The following is a 15,552-nucleotide window of genomic DNA, read 5'->3' as shown; positions in this document are numbered from 1 at the left end:
TGACTCATGATCACAACTCGAAAACAACCAGTCATATCGTTCTATATTGGGAGATGTTTCATTATTGTAATGTCTAAATATTTCATTTGCCTGATGTGAAATGCACGACATTCACATATATTTATGTACCTTAGAATTCGATGAATAGTACAGGATATTGTGATCTCAATTCCTCACATGTGAGTTTCCATTTAGGAAGATTATAAGACTCTCTTATGAGTAGCCATGAAATATAAGGTGATTCCACCCGAGGGTAGCAAAAAATCTGTGAAACCCGAGGCTTTGCCGAGGGTTTTACCGCTTTTTAGCAACCCCGAGGGTGGAATCACCTTAATATTTCATGGCAACTCATAAGAGAGTATTTTTCTCTCATATTTATAAAGTTTTCCGTTTTCCTTGTGCCTAGCGACGCCATTTTGAGAAATTTCCAATTAATTAATTTTTCGCTGTACATTAAAAATAGCACCAGAATCGAATTCTACGACCTTCATTTTGGCAACTATGTTGCCGACAAAAAATCGGCCGACGAGTGTATAAATGAATTGTATTAGAGTTATTCCTCTTTGAATAAATCAATAATCAGGGTGCGTGATGTAACTCGACAGTCATCAGCGCGAAACATTTTGACAGACCTAATCAGAATATGCATCCACAACTGCACGGGGTTTTTTTTTTCTTAGAGGAGCATTGATATTGATATTAATTGAGCAGTTATTTAATGACAAGTGTGTGAAGAGGAATTCCAAGTGGTGTTTGTTGGTGAATATGGGCATGGCTAGACTTTCGTTTTTCACGCGTGCAAGGACTCGAGTCTCATGGACATTGAAGACACTTATTTCACCTGAAACATGAACAGTAGACGTTGACAGAGTGAATGTGGAGGTAGGCCTAGAAGTAATAGACCATGTGGGCTGGGTTTCTGTGAACGAGCATAATGCACCGGATGACATAGGTGTATGAGGAATTTGTGACTGTTGTTGAGTGTGCGGTAATTGTTCAAGGAATGTGTATTTTTGTGTCCGGTCACATACACCTGGAGATTATCAGGGACATTACATTCTGTCATTTTTTGTACAAGAGCTTTGCAGACGCTAGTGTTCGTCAATCGAGGCGAGGTAAGTTGCAAGCTAGTTGTGTATTGATTATGACGTCACGGGATATGTAAGATAAACGTCACGTAATATGAAAGATAGAAATATCTTACATACCTTTCTTTCATAGAATATCTGTGTCTTACATACGTAGATATGAGAGAAAAACGGATACTACTTTGCTTCTATTCATGTTAATTTCAAATGAACGAAGAAATAATCATGACTCAAAGCTAAAGTTATTGTAATAGATGGTTCGTTACCTTTTCTAAACTTCCAGCACACAGCAAGATTAATCAGAACTGCTGCCAAGAAAACTGCTGCAGCAATTGCAATGAACATCACGGCATTTTCATGGAGCACTTCGTTGAGGATTTTAGGTTTAAGTTTGGTAGCATCAATGGCATCCTCATTATTTGGAGATGAATCGTTTGTTGAAACGTTTTTAAGCTGAATTCCATTTGACGACTCCGAAGTTATCGTTGATAAAGTTGTCGACCCTTCAACATTGTTTTTGAAATTGCATATAAATACGATCGTACATATCTTATGGATTCTAAAACAGTTACCTTGTTGGAAAAATGGGCTTAAAATTCTTTATTGGAGAGATTCTGTCTGAACAATTGCAGTCACAGGCTAAATGCTACAAACTTGTTTTCCTGATAAATTTTGAACAAACGTTTTAATCGGACAATCTAGTATTGATTCTATCTTGCTTAACGTCTCACTCCAGAATTTTTCACTCATATGGAGATGTCACCAAGACCGGTGAAGGGATTCAAATTTAGGCCTATGCTCGGCGCTTACGACCATTGAGAAGTGAGGGTTCTTTAGCGTGCCACACCTACTGTGACACGGGACATCCGATTTTAAGGTATTCTCCGAGGACCCGTGACATTCACACCTGATGCCGAGTGTTTGGCGATGGAACTGTCACTACCGCTTTAACGACTTAGGTCTGTCGCGGCCGGGATTCGAACCCCGGCCTTCCGGATGTGGGGCGAACACTCTAACCTATCGGCCACCGCGGCGGTCCCGGACAATCTAGTATTTGCAGTATCAAATATAATATTTCATAGAATGAAATGAAATAAACATGTTTTTAAAAGGATAGATCTTTTAAAGGGTTACGTAGAAATATTTATGTAACGGTTAATTTCACTTAACAGTGACGAAAATTTATAAGAAGGAATACATATATTATGATTGCTTTAAATGTAACCAGTATTAATTTCAGTAAAAAATGTCCCCCAAAAACATGACCATACCCCCACCCCTCAAATGATTCTACCGACGGTCGAGGAAAGAGATAGGAGCGTTTGGAATGTTGTTAGCTATCACGTCTCTACGGAAGGTCGCAGTAACCATCTTTGAATTATGAAAATATCACTTCATTTGCGATTTGACAGGTAATTGTTCGTGAAACTTTTAATCACTTTTCAGCATCAAAACATTTTCAAAGAGGACCGGTTACCGTTCAATAGTTCTTTGCTTAATATTACAGATCCGGAGGTTTACAAGAGACTGGTACAGTATCGACTGAGGCCATGCTTAGGAGTAGATTTAAATTGCTACGTTACCGGTCAGATAAATGGGTGATATTCATATTTTACTATCACCCCAAACATTAAAAAACAATTCTTTAAAGAGGCATAATTACGATCAAGAGGGTTCTTGAAAGGCTGTAGTGTTGTCATAAAGCCTTGATATTAGTTTATTTTCCAAGGAGAGTCCAAATATGCAGATTTAAATTTGTGATAATATACCAGTAATTAAAACCCGAGTGAAAGCTCCCCAGCCATGAGAAAGGTCTGGAAGAACTAGAGAGATAAGTACAAGTGTGGTTGTAGATAGGAGAAACACCGATTCGGATTCGTTGTACTAGCAAAGAAATATTTGTAGCATGTATCTTTTACATAAGGCTAAGGAGTCTGTTAGAAATTTTAAAAGTCTGAAATTTACAGTTGTGACTTACTTGTATAGAGCGAGTTGACACAGACAACACCGACATCGGGACTAGATGATGAACGCGAATAGAAGTTTGTTCCGCTGATGGTAAAGGAACAGTCACGGATTGATCTCTCATTACCACCACAGTTCAAGTCTCGAATCCAAACAGGTCCTGTTCCGTACAGGTAAGTGCCGTTAGTGACAGCTACCCCACTGGAAGAGAGAAAACCCACAACGTTCAATTAATGGTTCCAATCAAGTGTTCTAACAGATCATGCTGTGAATTCAGGATTAGGGACATCTATGTCTATCAGAGGAGGTTACACATTAACACTGAATGTAGTTGTTATGGACTGCTATAGAAGAACCACCAGAGGCTATGTCTGTTTGAGCGTAATGGTTATACATAATATGGTTTTTGATATTTATCTTATCTGTATCTTTCAGATGCGTTTCTTATAAACATATGGGTACCGGGCTATGGTTCTGAATGCAAGGTGAAGATAACGAACAGTGATCAATCTCATAACTCCTATAAGCAATACAAAATAAATAGTTGAGCAAACACGGACCCCTGGACACACCAGAGGTGGGATCAGGTGCCTAGGAGGAGTAAGCATCCCCTGTTGACCGGTCACATCCGCCGTTAGCCCTATATCCTGATCAGGTAAACGGAGCTATCCGCAGTCAAAATCAGTGTGCCAAGAACGGCTTAACAATCGGTATGAAACACGTCAGACAGCATTTGACGATAGTTCATTGAAATTTACTTTAAAACCTCGACAATTCCATTAAATAAATGTTGGGCGATTCATGATTTCTTGTGTGTTACCAAAGATATCTTCCCTTTGTTATTTTTTGGAGAAAAACTCCGGGTTCATGATGAGTGTGATGGAGTAAACTCCATTTCCTCCAAGACTCCAAATGTATTATGTATAGCGACGGGATCTTTCGCCCCCTTGGGTACCCGATCTCTATACTGTTTTGGTTTATTTTCTTTAGGAGATGAGTTACGTCTCCTATATTGTTTGGCTGCATCTGCAGCTACAGACTCCGCAGGGGTTGCAGCTACATACTTTGCGTTGGTCGCAGCTACAACCTAAGCTGCAGGTCCTGAAATCATTCTCACAGACTATAGTCGACATATCCTTCACTGAGGATGATTTTAACACTGTTGCATATGATGGCAGATTTGGTTTAGGAACATTGTACAAATTGAAAAGTGTTTTGGCCTCGTGGTAAGTTAAGCGTTTGTTTGCTTTAATCTTTTGTATCTCTGTTTCTTTAATCCAGATTGGACATCGTGTAGAGGAGGCCATGTGGTCACCTTTGCAGTTTTTGCATTTGTGTTCATGGTGACAACTTTTTCCATCATGCCCCTCCTCACGACAACTGAAGCAGGCTTTGGAGCCTTTGCAAATTGTTTGGTCATGGCCAAATCGCTGACATTTAAAACAACGCAGCGGATTTGGTACAAACATTTCTATTTTCATCAGGTAAAACCCGACTCTTGATCTGATATTTGTTGGGAGTATTGGCATTCCAAAAGTTTGTAAATAAGTATTTGTTGGTTCTATGTTGTCATTCCGGTTTTTTGTTGTTGTTTTTTTGGTTTTTTTGTAAACCTTTTGACATCGATCACTCCCTGGTGTTCCAATTCTTTTTGGATTTCCTGTTCAGGGATGTCATCCAAGTCGTGATCTCTGTCAAAAAGGATGCCTTAGTGGGGTTTACCAATGACACGTATACCAGCTAGATCTTTCAAGCTCAGCAAGGAAGTAGAATGTTGTTTATTTTAAACTTCTATAAGAAGAGCTGCAGATTTCAACTTTGTGACGGATTATGGATTTCCAATTATTCCTTGTAGACCTTTTGGTATAACAAAAGGCGAGACCTTTATTAAAGGTTTTGTCTGATCGCCTGATACTTCTGCTTCAAGTGTGATGAAACGGGACCAGTGCTCGGTAACAGGGGTAATCTGCTCATCATTTAGAGTGGTCTCTAAAGCTGTTGAGAAACAACGCTTTTTTTAAAGTAGCCATAGTAGAATGAATAATATTTCAGATTCCTTGCTCCCCGCCCGCATCGGAGCGCCAACAAGGGCAATGTCAAGTCAAACGGACTTCCTGTAAGACTGACACCAAGAGGATACAAGGAATCTATACTCAGATAAAATTTACCTGATTGACCCTAAGGATACAAAGAATCTATACTCAGATAAGACTTACCTGATTGACCCTGAGCCACAACTTGATATATACATATCGACATGAAAATGCTGGCGTATTGGAAAATTGCAAAAGCAGGAAAGATACTTATAAGGATATTGCACGTATATCAATACTATGTCATGAAGATATTATCAGCGGCATGACCAGCCGATTAATCAATTCCGGTCAAACTTGACGTCCTGTCTACCAGACGTCGGGGCCAATGTAGAATGTGGTCAACAGACACTATAAACCCCAGTGTCTGTAAACCTAAACCACCAGTATCACTCTTTCCGTCCCTTCGGGTTGCAACCCACTGCAAACTGGTTGCCCCTATTTTGTCGCCTCTTACGACAGGCAAACGGGGTGCCGAGGACCTATTCTTTTCACACCCAGGTCCACACGGAGGGAAAGAAGACGTAGAAGAAGAACACGTGGTGGATTAATTATAAGAGATGGTCTATATATATGCACTTCAAAGTTTGTAATTAAAAGTTTGGATGCAATAGTAGAAGTATATTTGGAGGAAATACAGGGTGTACAGTTGAAATTGAGTTGGAATATTAAACTGAACTTTTTATGACGGAAAGTGTTGGTAATGTTGACGACATCTATTCTGTTGTTAGTAAATTTGAGTTTAAGGACCTGGCGACATGATTCGGAAGGAATATCATCCCTAACCCACGGTGGATTAAAGAGCCTATGATGGACAACATCCTTAATCATAGAGTTCAATCTGTATTATGATGTTTAAAAAAATCCAAGTATGGACTAGCTTTGACTTTAAATATCCTTGAAACTTTTTGAATAAACTTTCCCCAAACATTGGTTACTAGTAACTGGATAATCGGTCGAAAGAATCTACGACTAACCGGTTATAAAATTTTGACTGATTTCCACCCCTAGTAATTTGTAATTCAGAATACGTACGTTTCAAATCCTAACGAAGTGCAGACGACTCTTGCATTATTGCCTGATGTCCAGACACTAGATGATGCAACACTTCCCCACACTCCTCCTACTGATACTTCTACACGACCTCGGTCATACTGACCATCGGACAGGCGAACAGCAAAGTCATCCAAACCTAGGAACATGATGATATTGATGAAAAGATTAAGATGACGAACAGTGATCAATCTCAAACAAATATACAGAACATCATACTGTTTCTGGTTGATTTTGTCATCTGGCTTTTATGTTTGAGATTGTTGATCAATCTGTACTTTGTACGAAATTGATATTTTGTAATTTTCCTCTAAATGTAAAACAAATAATATATATGATGATAAAACAAACCCTGGTAGCTGAGAGATGAAAATCGAAACATCATAGTCTTTTAAATTTCAAGATTCTTAACACAAGTCACGTCATTTCTTTGTTCAGAGGAAAAATTTCCGATATCAGATCTGTATTCCAGAATGTATTATATAATTTCAAAATTCATCTAAATCTTTTTGTAAACATACATGTACTTTGCTATGTAAATAACAAATTTTGTGAAAGGTACATCCGTATTCAGCACTGCAATGTAAACTAGAAAACATAACTACACAGATGATATTATTTCCTCCTTGTCACAAAGTAGAATCTAGTAGATGAAAGGTAAATATAACGAACAGTGATCAATCTCATAACTCCTATAAGCAATACAAATCAGAGAGTTGGGCAAACATGGACCCCTCGACATACCAGAGGCGGTAACAGGCGCCCGGGAGGAGTAAAAACCACCCGCCGACCGGTCATACGCGCCGGCGAGCCCCACTTCCCAACCAGGCAAGTCAAAACCAGCATGCCAAGAATGGCCCAACAACCGGCACGAAACACGTCAGACAGCACCCGACCCAACAACAGTGTCCATAACTGTGTTTATATCTTTGAGTATTTAGAAAAAGTTCCATCACATTCACGTTATTTTTACTACATCGTATTCATGATCATTGCATTCAGATCGAAATGTAGTACCTGAATTCTTTATCCAATGATCTACTCTTTGTCTACAAAAAGGGATACTTAAAGTGTATGGTGGTAATTGTTTTCTAGAATCCTGACCCTTATGCACAGGACGGAATGGTCAGGGAAATTAAACTGTTTATAGAGAAGTTTTTTAATGAAGTTAACTCTCTCAGTTAGTTTCCCCAACACAAAGGTAGCACTCAATAGCGTAGACAACGTTAGAAGATTACAGGTCAAAATCTCTAAAGGTTTGGTACACAAACTACGACCGGTGATATTTATATTAGTAAATGAGTTGGTAGTGATCAATAAATCACAAGTTTTACAATTTTTACAGAACATTTTAGCTATCATCAATTAGGAAAAATGATAAAACGTGTGCTTTTTTATATACAGACAGTTCAGGAGAGCTATCACTCTATCGAAGAATGCCTAAAACATGCTACGTTTAGTCAGTGTGCTTATCATTGGAGCTACAAATTAAGTCCTTACTAATTAAATCACAAAAGATATCTGTACTTTTTGGTCTAAGAAAGTAGATTAGCCATGCTTCAAATTTTGCATGGAAATTATTACAGGATTACATATTATTTGTATGTTAGTTTTGATTTTCGATCATCTCCCTGAACATTGGCGTGTACGGCAATCACTAAAAAAAAGTTCCAAGACTCTTTCATATGCAAAAATGTTTTCTGTTATCTACCAAATGCACTGCATGTCCCAATCTTTTGATATGAATTTACTCTGTATATATTAAAACACATACCTGTACATATCAGTCCGGAAAAATGCGTAGTTGACGTTCCTTTATTGTAAAATGTACTACATTGTCCGATTTGTTTTTCATTTCCACTGCATACAAGGTGTGCAACCAATTGCCATCCTGTTTTCAGTGCAAAGTGGTTATAGACGAACACTTTGTAACTGCAAAAGATAAAATAAAATTACAGAATTATCAATATCATTAAACATATGAAAGGTGAAGACAACGAACGGCGGGTGTTACCGGTCGATTGGGGATGCTTACTCCTCCTAGGCACCTAATTCCACCTCTTGTGTGCCCAGGGGTCCGAGTTTCCCCAACTATCTATTTTGTATTGCTTATAGGAGTTCTGAGATTGATCACTATTCGCTATCTTCACCTTTCATAAATTGGTACACATAACCGACTGGATATGTCAGATAAATGTCATTGTTAAAAGGGGGATAATTTGGTAAACGGGGATTTAAGTTAGCAATAAATTGAAAAATATGGCTGTAGTACTGGTATTAGGGACATGATCAAACGAGAAGCTCATAATTTAGTAAATGTCTAGTCGGTATTCATCCTGGTGAAGTCAGTAGGTTTGTTGATACTAAGAGGTTTGAATGATGTCAACCTGTACATACAGAATTTTTCCTTTTGATTTCTTTCGGTATCTGACCAACTTGGGTCAGGTCAATAACTACTACTGTCATGTCCTCATATCGGTGATTATTACCATAGAAATGTGTGGCTACTGGTAAATCTTGATTCTGACAGAGGACCGGTGAAGCTCTGTTGTTTCCCCTACGTTCTGTTTCTAACAGACATCGCAATTGATGATATAGATGCAGTCATGCCATTAGTTCTGCAGGAAAACTTTCCCAATATTTTATAACTGCGACTTTTGAGCTATAATTTGATAATTAACGTATGAGGTATGGGTATGTTTTGAAACCTCCATTAGGTCAAGGGTTATCCAGTCTAGTCCTTACTATCATGTCTTTCAGTTTTCTGGGGCGTCCGAAGGATACCGTTGGGGTTCCTTGAAAATATCAGTCTTTCGCTTGTTGGTATACAGAATGGTGCAGGTATTTTCTCAGAATACCGTGGAGTTTCTTGAGGGCGGGATGATAGGTAGTGACTAGTGGTACCCTGTCATTTTGTGTTAATATGCTAGCGAAAATTTGAGAATCTGGTTGTACCTGTCGTTGATCATTTTATATTATTATATATATATATATATATATATATATATATATATATATATATATATATTAAATATTTCTTCACTTAGGGCAGTTATGTTCATTTAAGAGTTCATTGCTATTTCTGTGCTTTATATATATATATATGTGTGTGTGTGTGTGTGTGTGTGTGTGTGTGTGTGTGTGTGTGTGTGTGTGTGTGTGTGTGTGTGTGTGTGTGTGTGTGTTCACTAAGATCCAACAACACCCGATACCTAGAAGTGTCCATCCACAACGTGAATAGAAGGTCAAATACAAACAATTAATCAAAGGACTAAAATAACCAACGTCACGAACAACCAGATTGTCAAATTTTCAGGACAATACGTCCCTTCTTCAGGACAAACGAAAAGAATTACATAATGTGGCCAATATTAACACAGAATAATAACAAAACAAGAACTACATTGTACATATAAATACAGTTAGCACTAAAACTACACTTTTACAAACGTATTTACACTGTAGACATGTTTTAATTTCAAGGCATGCCAATCAGGAAAAAATCTGTGGATGCCAATATTCAAGGTCCGTATAGCCCTAATTACTACAATTGATAGATAGATATTGATTGATTGAATATTGTTTAACGTCCCTCTCGAGAATATTTCACTCATATAGAGACGTCAACACTGCAGGCGAGGGGCTGCAAAACTTAGACCTATGCTCGGCACTTATAGCCATTGAGCAGGAAGGGATCTTTATCGTGCCACACCTGCTGTGACACGGGACCTCGGTTTTTTTCGGTCTCATCCAAAGGACCGCCCAATTTAGTCGCCTCTTACGACAAGCAAGGGGGTACTGAGGACCTATTCTAACCCGGATCCCCACGGGACTATATAGATAGATAGATAGATAGATTCATATAAAAAAGATATATAAAATTAATGTTTTCATCTAAATCTAATTACGTAGGAAATCCAAGTTGCCTGCAAGCAACTTTAGCTGCCACTTGAGTCCAAAGCCTCTCATGCTGCGGGTTTAAATAGCCATGCAAATTTCCAAGTGACAGGCGAAGAGTTCCCTGATGCAGTGCAATGCCATCCACCACACTAAGTTTGAGGGAGTCTGTAATTCAGAATACATATATTTTAAAGTTATTATGTTTACACTGAAAATACATCAACTCAAATCATCTATTTTAATAAAAAATACGTGTGTGTTGAATCTTGAAATAGAACAATCGCCTGTAACCTTACTACTGTTGGGAAACGTTTCCTTATGCTGTTCTGAAAGCACCACTGTGTTTATATAATTTTGTAGACGATCAAATCAAAGTACCAATAATCAATAATATTTTTGCCCACTATTGCTTAATCTAATTCGATGATCTTTTCACTTTTCCAGATTAGTTGAGTTGTACGAATTGATATACCGATTGCTTGTTATGGAAATGGTGATTCATTAATGATTTGTTTGTTACTTACAATGTATAGTTACATTACCTGGAATGGTGTAGATCTTTCAAGTTTATTTTCAAGAAATTATTTCAAACTGTTTACTTAGTTCCTTTCAGGAAATTTTGTTTTGTTCATATATTATCTATGATAAAGCTAAGATATCAACTATATTCGAAAATCTGATTAACATGCAGTAGTAGTATAACGCGTCCCGATAGGGAGTTCAACTGAGTGCACTTTTTATGCAAATGAGGTCAAGTAAGGGCGTTTTTGATTGGTCAAGCGGTGTTGGGGTCAACGGAGTGCACTAGGACGGGGTCAACCCCAGCAGGGGTTGTAGAGCGGGTGAATAGACTGGCCTATGGTCCTAATTTTAGCATGCGGTACTTTCGCTTTGAGTTCCTGGAATGAGTTCCTGCTATTTTTCTGAAAATCCAGTGAAATCCTGTGTATTAAATCTAAAAGAATAACAGTGTATTAAATCTAAAAGAATAACACAAGGTTTTAAGTTGACATGTTTATTAAAGAACAATAGTACAATCCCCAGAGGTGGCACGGTCCCTAGTTTTACCCAGCGCTGTCTACAGGTAATATATATATAAAGCGGCGCGCGGTGCATTGGGTGTCACTTTCGACATCATGTCAGACAAGTTACCTACTGGACTTCCACGGAGTTATATTGAACAGCGATTGAGATTTTTGAATGATCAGCTGAACAGACAACGGCAGCGTGAATTACAACTTCGCAGAGAGAATCAACGAAGACTACAGTATTTACAGCGGGGAGGGGGGAAAAAGAAACTCATTTCGGATTATTACAAAATTCAACTGGAACGAGGACGTCAATCACGGAAATTTAAAGTCAAGGAAAATGTCTACAATGTTGCTTTCAAACCTATTCCAGAGAAAGAAAATACAACCTTCATTCGTCGGCTCTTCCGGGATATGTTAAAAAATGTGAAACAGGAAATGCAGTGCAATCCCAATGATTATCTACGTTTAAATATTCGGCACCCGTCTCTGGATTCAGCTATTTGGTACGAATTTACGCAGTCCAATCAGCTCAACGAGGACAAAATTCTGAACAAAATAGAATCCGTCCAGCAATCTAAAAAGGAATTCCTAATCACCGACGGGGCAGTGCAGATGGATTTTTTCCATGTCAAATATCCACAAGGCAGCGGGTGCACTAAGAAAAAACATCTACACATGGATAAGGAGAAATTCAAAAACTCCAAGAGAGCGATCGTTCGCATTCAAAATCCTGAGGATTCTCTCTGCTTGTCCCGGGCTATTGTGGTAGCACGTCTACACAGCCAGAAATCAAACGACCCGGCATGGGAAACGAAATGGTTACGCATGAGAAAAGGGGATTTCAAAACGCTCGACCAGAAACGAGAAGCGATAGCCTTGATGGAACAAGCTGGGTGTGTTATGAACCACCCGTGTGGGCCGCGTGAATGGGAGCAATTACAGCACGCGCTCGCCCCACAGTATCGATTGAAAATATTTCAATTCAAAACGAATACAACTCGTTTACGACTGGAACCTATTTACAAAGGACCGGGGTACGGGACTTGTTTGAATATCCTGCTGGATAACGAGCATTACGATGCCATTGTGTCTATGGCTGGAGTGACGGAAAACGGATACTATTGCGATTATTGCGATGTTGGTTACAGTCACATTGAAGATCATCGGACCGTCTGTCCTCATCGATGCTCATTTTGTTTAGCCGATACCCCCTGTACCCCGGACGGGACTCAGACGAATTGCCCTCATTGTAAGGGATTTTTCAGAAATGCAGCTTGTTACCAGACCCACTTGAAACCTTACAGCAGTAATACAACAACCACGGTCTGCAGTTTAATGGGGCGGTGTAACCAGTGTCAGAAATGGATGTCCAAGAATTTATTAAAACGCCACGCGTGTGGGGGTCAAACCGAATGCCGCATCTGTCACAAAGTCGTCACCATGCCTCATCACTGCTTTGTACAGACGAAACCCAAACCTAAGAAAGAAAAAGAAGAAGAAGAGGAGTTGAAAATATACATTTATTACGATTTCGAATGCAGTCAGGAAAACGGTATTCACATCCCCAATTTATGCGTGGCAGAACGTGTGTGTCAACATTGCGACAGTGTGGATATCGACAAGCCCTGTTCTCATTGTGAAGGATTCGGATCACAACGCCGCTTCCTATTTCAAGGCCCCGACACGTTAAAACAGTTTATGGAATGGCTCTTACAGAGCGAGACCGATGAGCAAGGCCATGTGGAACTCAAACACGATGAAGCCACCATCATTGCCCACAATTTCAAAGGATACGATGGGCAGTTTATTTTGAATTACCTGGTGCACACGGCGTGTATCAAACCCACCGTCATCCTGAACGGGAGTAAAATCTTATCCATGCAAGTCTTGGGGTTGAGATTCATCGATTCTTACAACTTTCTACCCTTTGCTCTTGCCAAGATGCCCTCTGCTTTCGGATTAACGGAATTGAAAAAAGGATATTTCCCGCACTTTTTCAACACGACAGAGAACCAGCAGTATGTGGGTCCTTACCCGGCCGCTCATTTCTACAATCCTGACGATATGTCCACCGCCAATCGTGAAGCCTTCTATACTTGGTACCATCAACAAGAGGGCAAAGTCTTTGATTTCCAGAAAGAATTCTTAGCTTACTGCATCTCGGACGTGGATATTTTACGCCGCTGTTGTGCCCATTTCAAATCCACCCTGTTTGATCTGGTGGAAGTAGACCCCTTTCAAGAATCCATCACGTTTGCCAGCACGGCTAATTTAGCCTACCGACGAGGATTCATGGTTGAAAATACCATCGCCATCATTCCTAATATGGGCTACCGGCCAGCACGACGATATTCAGCTAAAGCTTGCCGATGGCTCGCCTGGTTAGAACATCAACATCACTGCATACGACATGCTAGAAATGGGGGTGAAGTCACGCTTGGACCCTATACAGTAGATGGGTATGATGAGGAATCCCGTATCGTGTACGAATTCTATGGCTGTTACTGGCACGGCTGTCCCACCTGTTACCCGAATCTGTTGACTGACATGCATCCTCATCGTGTTCAGCATACGTATCAAGACCTCTACCTGGACACCTTAAAACGAGCCAGTGCTTTAGAAGACCAAGGCTATACAGTCGTGAGCATATGGGAACACGAGTTTGATCGTCAGACCCAGACCAATGCCGACTTACAGGAGTTTTTACAAGGAGTCGATATACAAGATCCTTTGAATCCCCGTGACGCTTTGTACGGAGGCCGGACCAATGCTACACGACTGTATTGTGAGGAGGGTGACATGCGATACGTGGATGTCTGTTCCCTGTACCCGTACGTGTTGAAATACAAGCCATTTCCCGTCGACCATCCCCAAGTCATCACCAGCCATTTCACCGATGTCAGAGACTATTTCGGGCTCATTCGTTGTCGTGTCCTCCCACCCCGAGAGCTGTATCACCCCGTATTACCTTACAAGACCGGGGGGAAATTACTCTTTCCCTTATGCCGCACCTGTGCGGAACAGCGCAACTTAGGACCCGACGAGCGGTGCCAGCACACCGATTCTGAACGCAGTCTCACGGGCACCTGGGTGACCACCGAACTTCACAAAGCATTAGATCTAGGCTATCGTCTCGACCGCATTTACGAAGTTTGGCATTTTGAGAAAACCAGTGACCACTTATTTCGAGCGTATATCAACACCTTTTTGAAAATTAAACAAGAAGCTTCCGGATTCCCCGAGGATTGTCAAACAGCCCAACAGCAGCAACATTACATTGAGGAAATTCAGCAACGAGAAGGCATTGCCATGAATCCGGCAGACATCCAGAAAAATCCGGTCCGAAGAACCATTGCCAAACTCTTTTTAAATTGCTTGTGGGGAAAATTTGCTCAACGATTACAATTACCCAAATCCCTGTATCTCACGGAAGAAGAAGAATTACAACAGAAATTACAAGATGCCACTTTAGAAGTCAAAGGCATCGAACTCTTAGAAAATCGTGAACGCCCCGAATGTGATATGATGCTGATCAATTATCAGGAGAAAGAAGAATTTTTAGAAGACTGCCCCTTTGGAAACGTGGTGCTGGCGTGTTTTACAACAGCTCATGCTCGTTTACATTTGTACGAGACGATACAGCCTTTGGGAGAGCGTGTCTTATACTTTGACACGGATAGTATCATCTATCAGCACGACGAGACCCAGTTCAATCCGACCATTATCAACAGTTTAGGCGGCTGGACCGATGAATTGGGTGGAGATCGTATCATCAAGTACATGTCGGGCGGGCCCAAAAATTATGCATACGAGACCCAGGGGGGAAAATCTGTCTGCAAAGTCAAAGGATTGACACTCAATTATCGTGCCTCTAGAGTCGTGTCTCTCGATACGTTGGAAAAAATGTTAAAAGGAGAAGAAGAAGAAGTCCATGTCAGCTATCCGCACTTTATTCAACGAACCCGCCAACATGATGTGCGAACCATTCCTCTGGTGAAGAAATACCGCATGGTATATGATAAACGTCAACGTATTCATAACTATGACACGCTGCCTTACGGGTATTAAAAAGGACATGCTAGAGAAAACCATCAGTCGGCAAAATGACGGACTACGAATCACTACATAACCCGGGTACACCACGTTATGCTCTACTGTCAGATCGAGTAACGTCGTTTGAAAATGCTCCCGAACACTTGCAGAAGCTATTACCTACCATTGCAGAAGCGGGATACTTTTACAAAGGGTACGGGGATAGCACGTGCTGTTTTTATTGCAACTTTGGACTTCACCATTGGGGAGCTGTCGACAATCCTTGGATACAACATGCTTATTGGTATCCTCACTGTCCTTACCTGAAGTGTAATAAGGGTAAACAATGGGTACGCCAAATGTTCGACGCCGTTAGCCGAATGCGAGACA

At 40.3% G+C, this 15,552-nt stretch overlaps 1 protein-coding gene across 1 annotated transcript in view; it reads right to left on the bottom strand.

Annotated features, from left to right (window-relative positions):
* LOC125647321 (uncharacterized) overlaps positions 1–9,168 on the bottom strand; it is a 17,515-nt gene extending 8,347 nt beyond the window's left edge. Inside the window, exons 1-5 of the mRNA XM_056141972.1 lie at positions 9,155–9,168; positions 7,974–8,131; positions 6,182–6,338; positions 3,067–3,254; positions 1,355–1,591 (exon numbers count right to left, since the gene is read on the bottom strand). Of these exons, the coding sequence (XP_055997947.1) occupies positions 1,355–1,591; positions 3,067–3,254; positions 6,182–6,338; positions 7,974–8,131; positions 9,155–9,168 (754 nt within the window). The remainder of the gene's footprint in view (positions 1–1,354; positions 1,592–3,066; positions 3,255–6,181; positions 6,339–7,973; positions 8,132–9,154) is intronic.
* Positions 9,169–15,552: the final 6,384 nt, after the last annotated feature.

The sequence above is a fragment of the Ostrea edulis genome, chromosome 6 (genome assembly GCF_947568905.1).
Source record: "Ostrea edulis chromosome 6, xbOstEdul1.1, whole genome shotgun sequence".
Lineage (NCBI taxonomy): Eukaryota > Metazoa > Mollusca > Bivalvia > Ostreida > Ostreidae > Ostrea > Ostrea edulis.
Note: the sequence above shows the minus strand (reverse complement) of the source record. Positions and strands in the feature narration are given on the sequence as shown.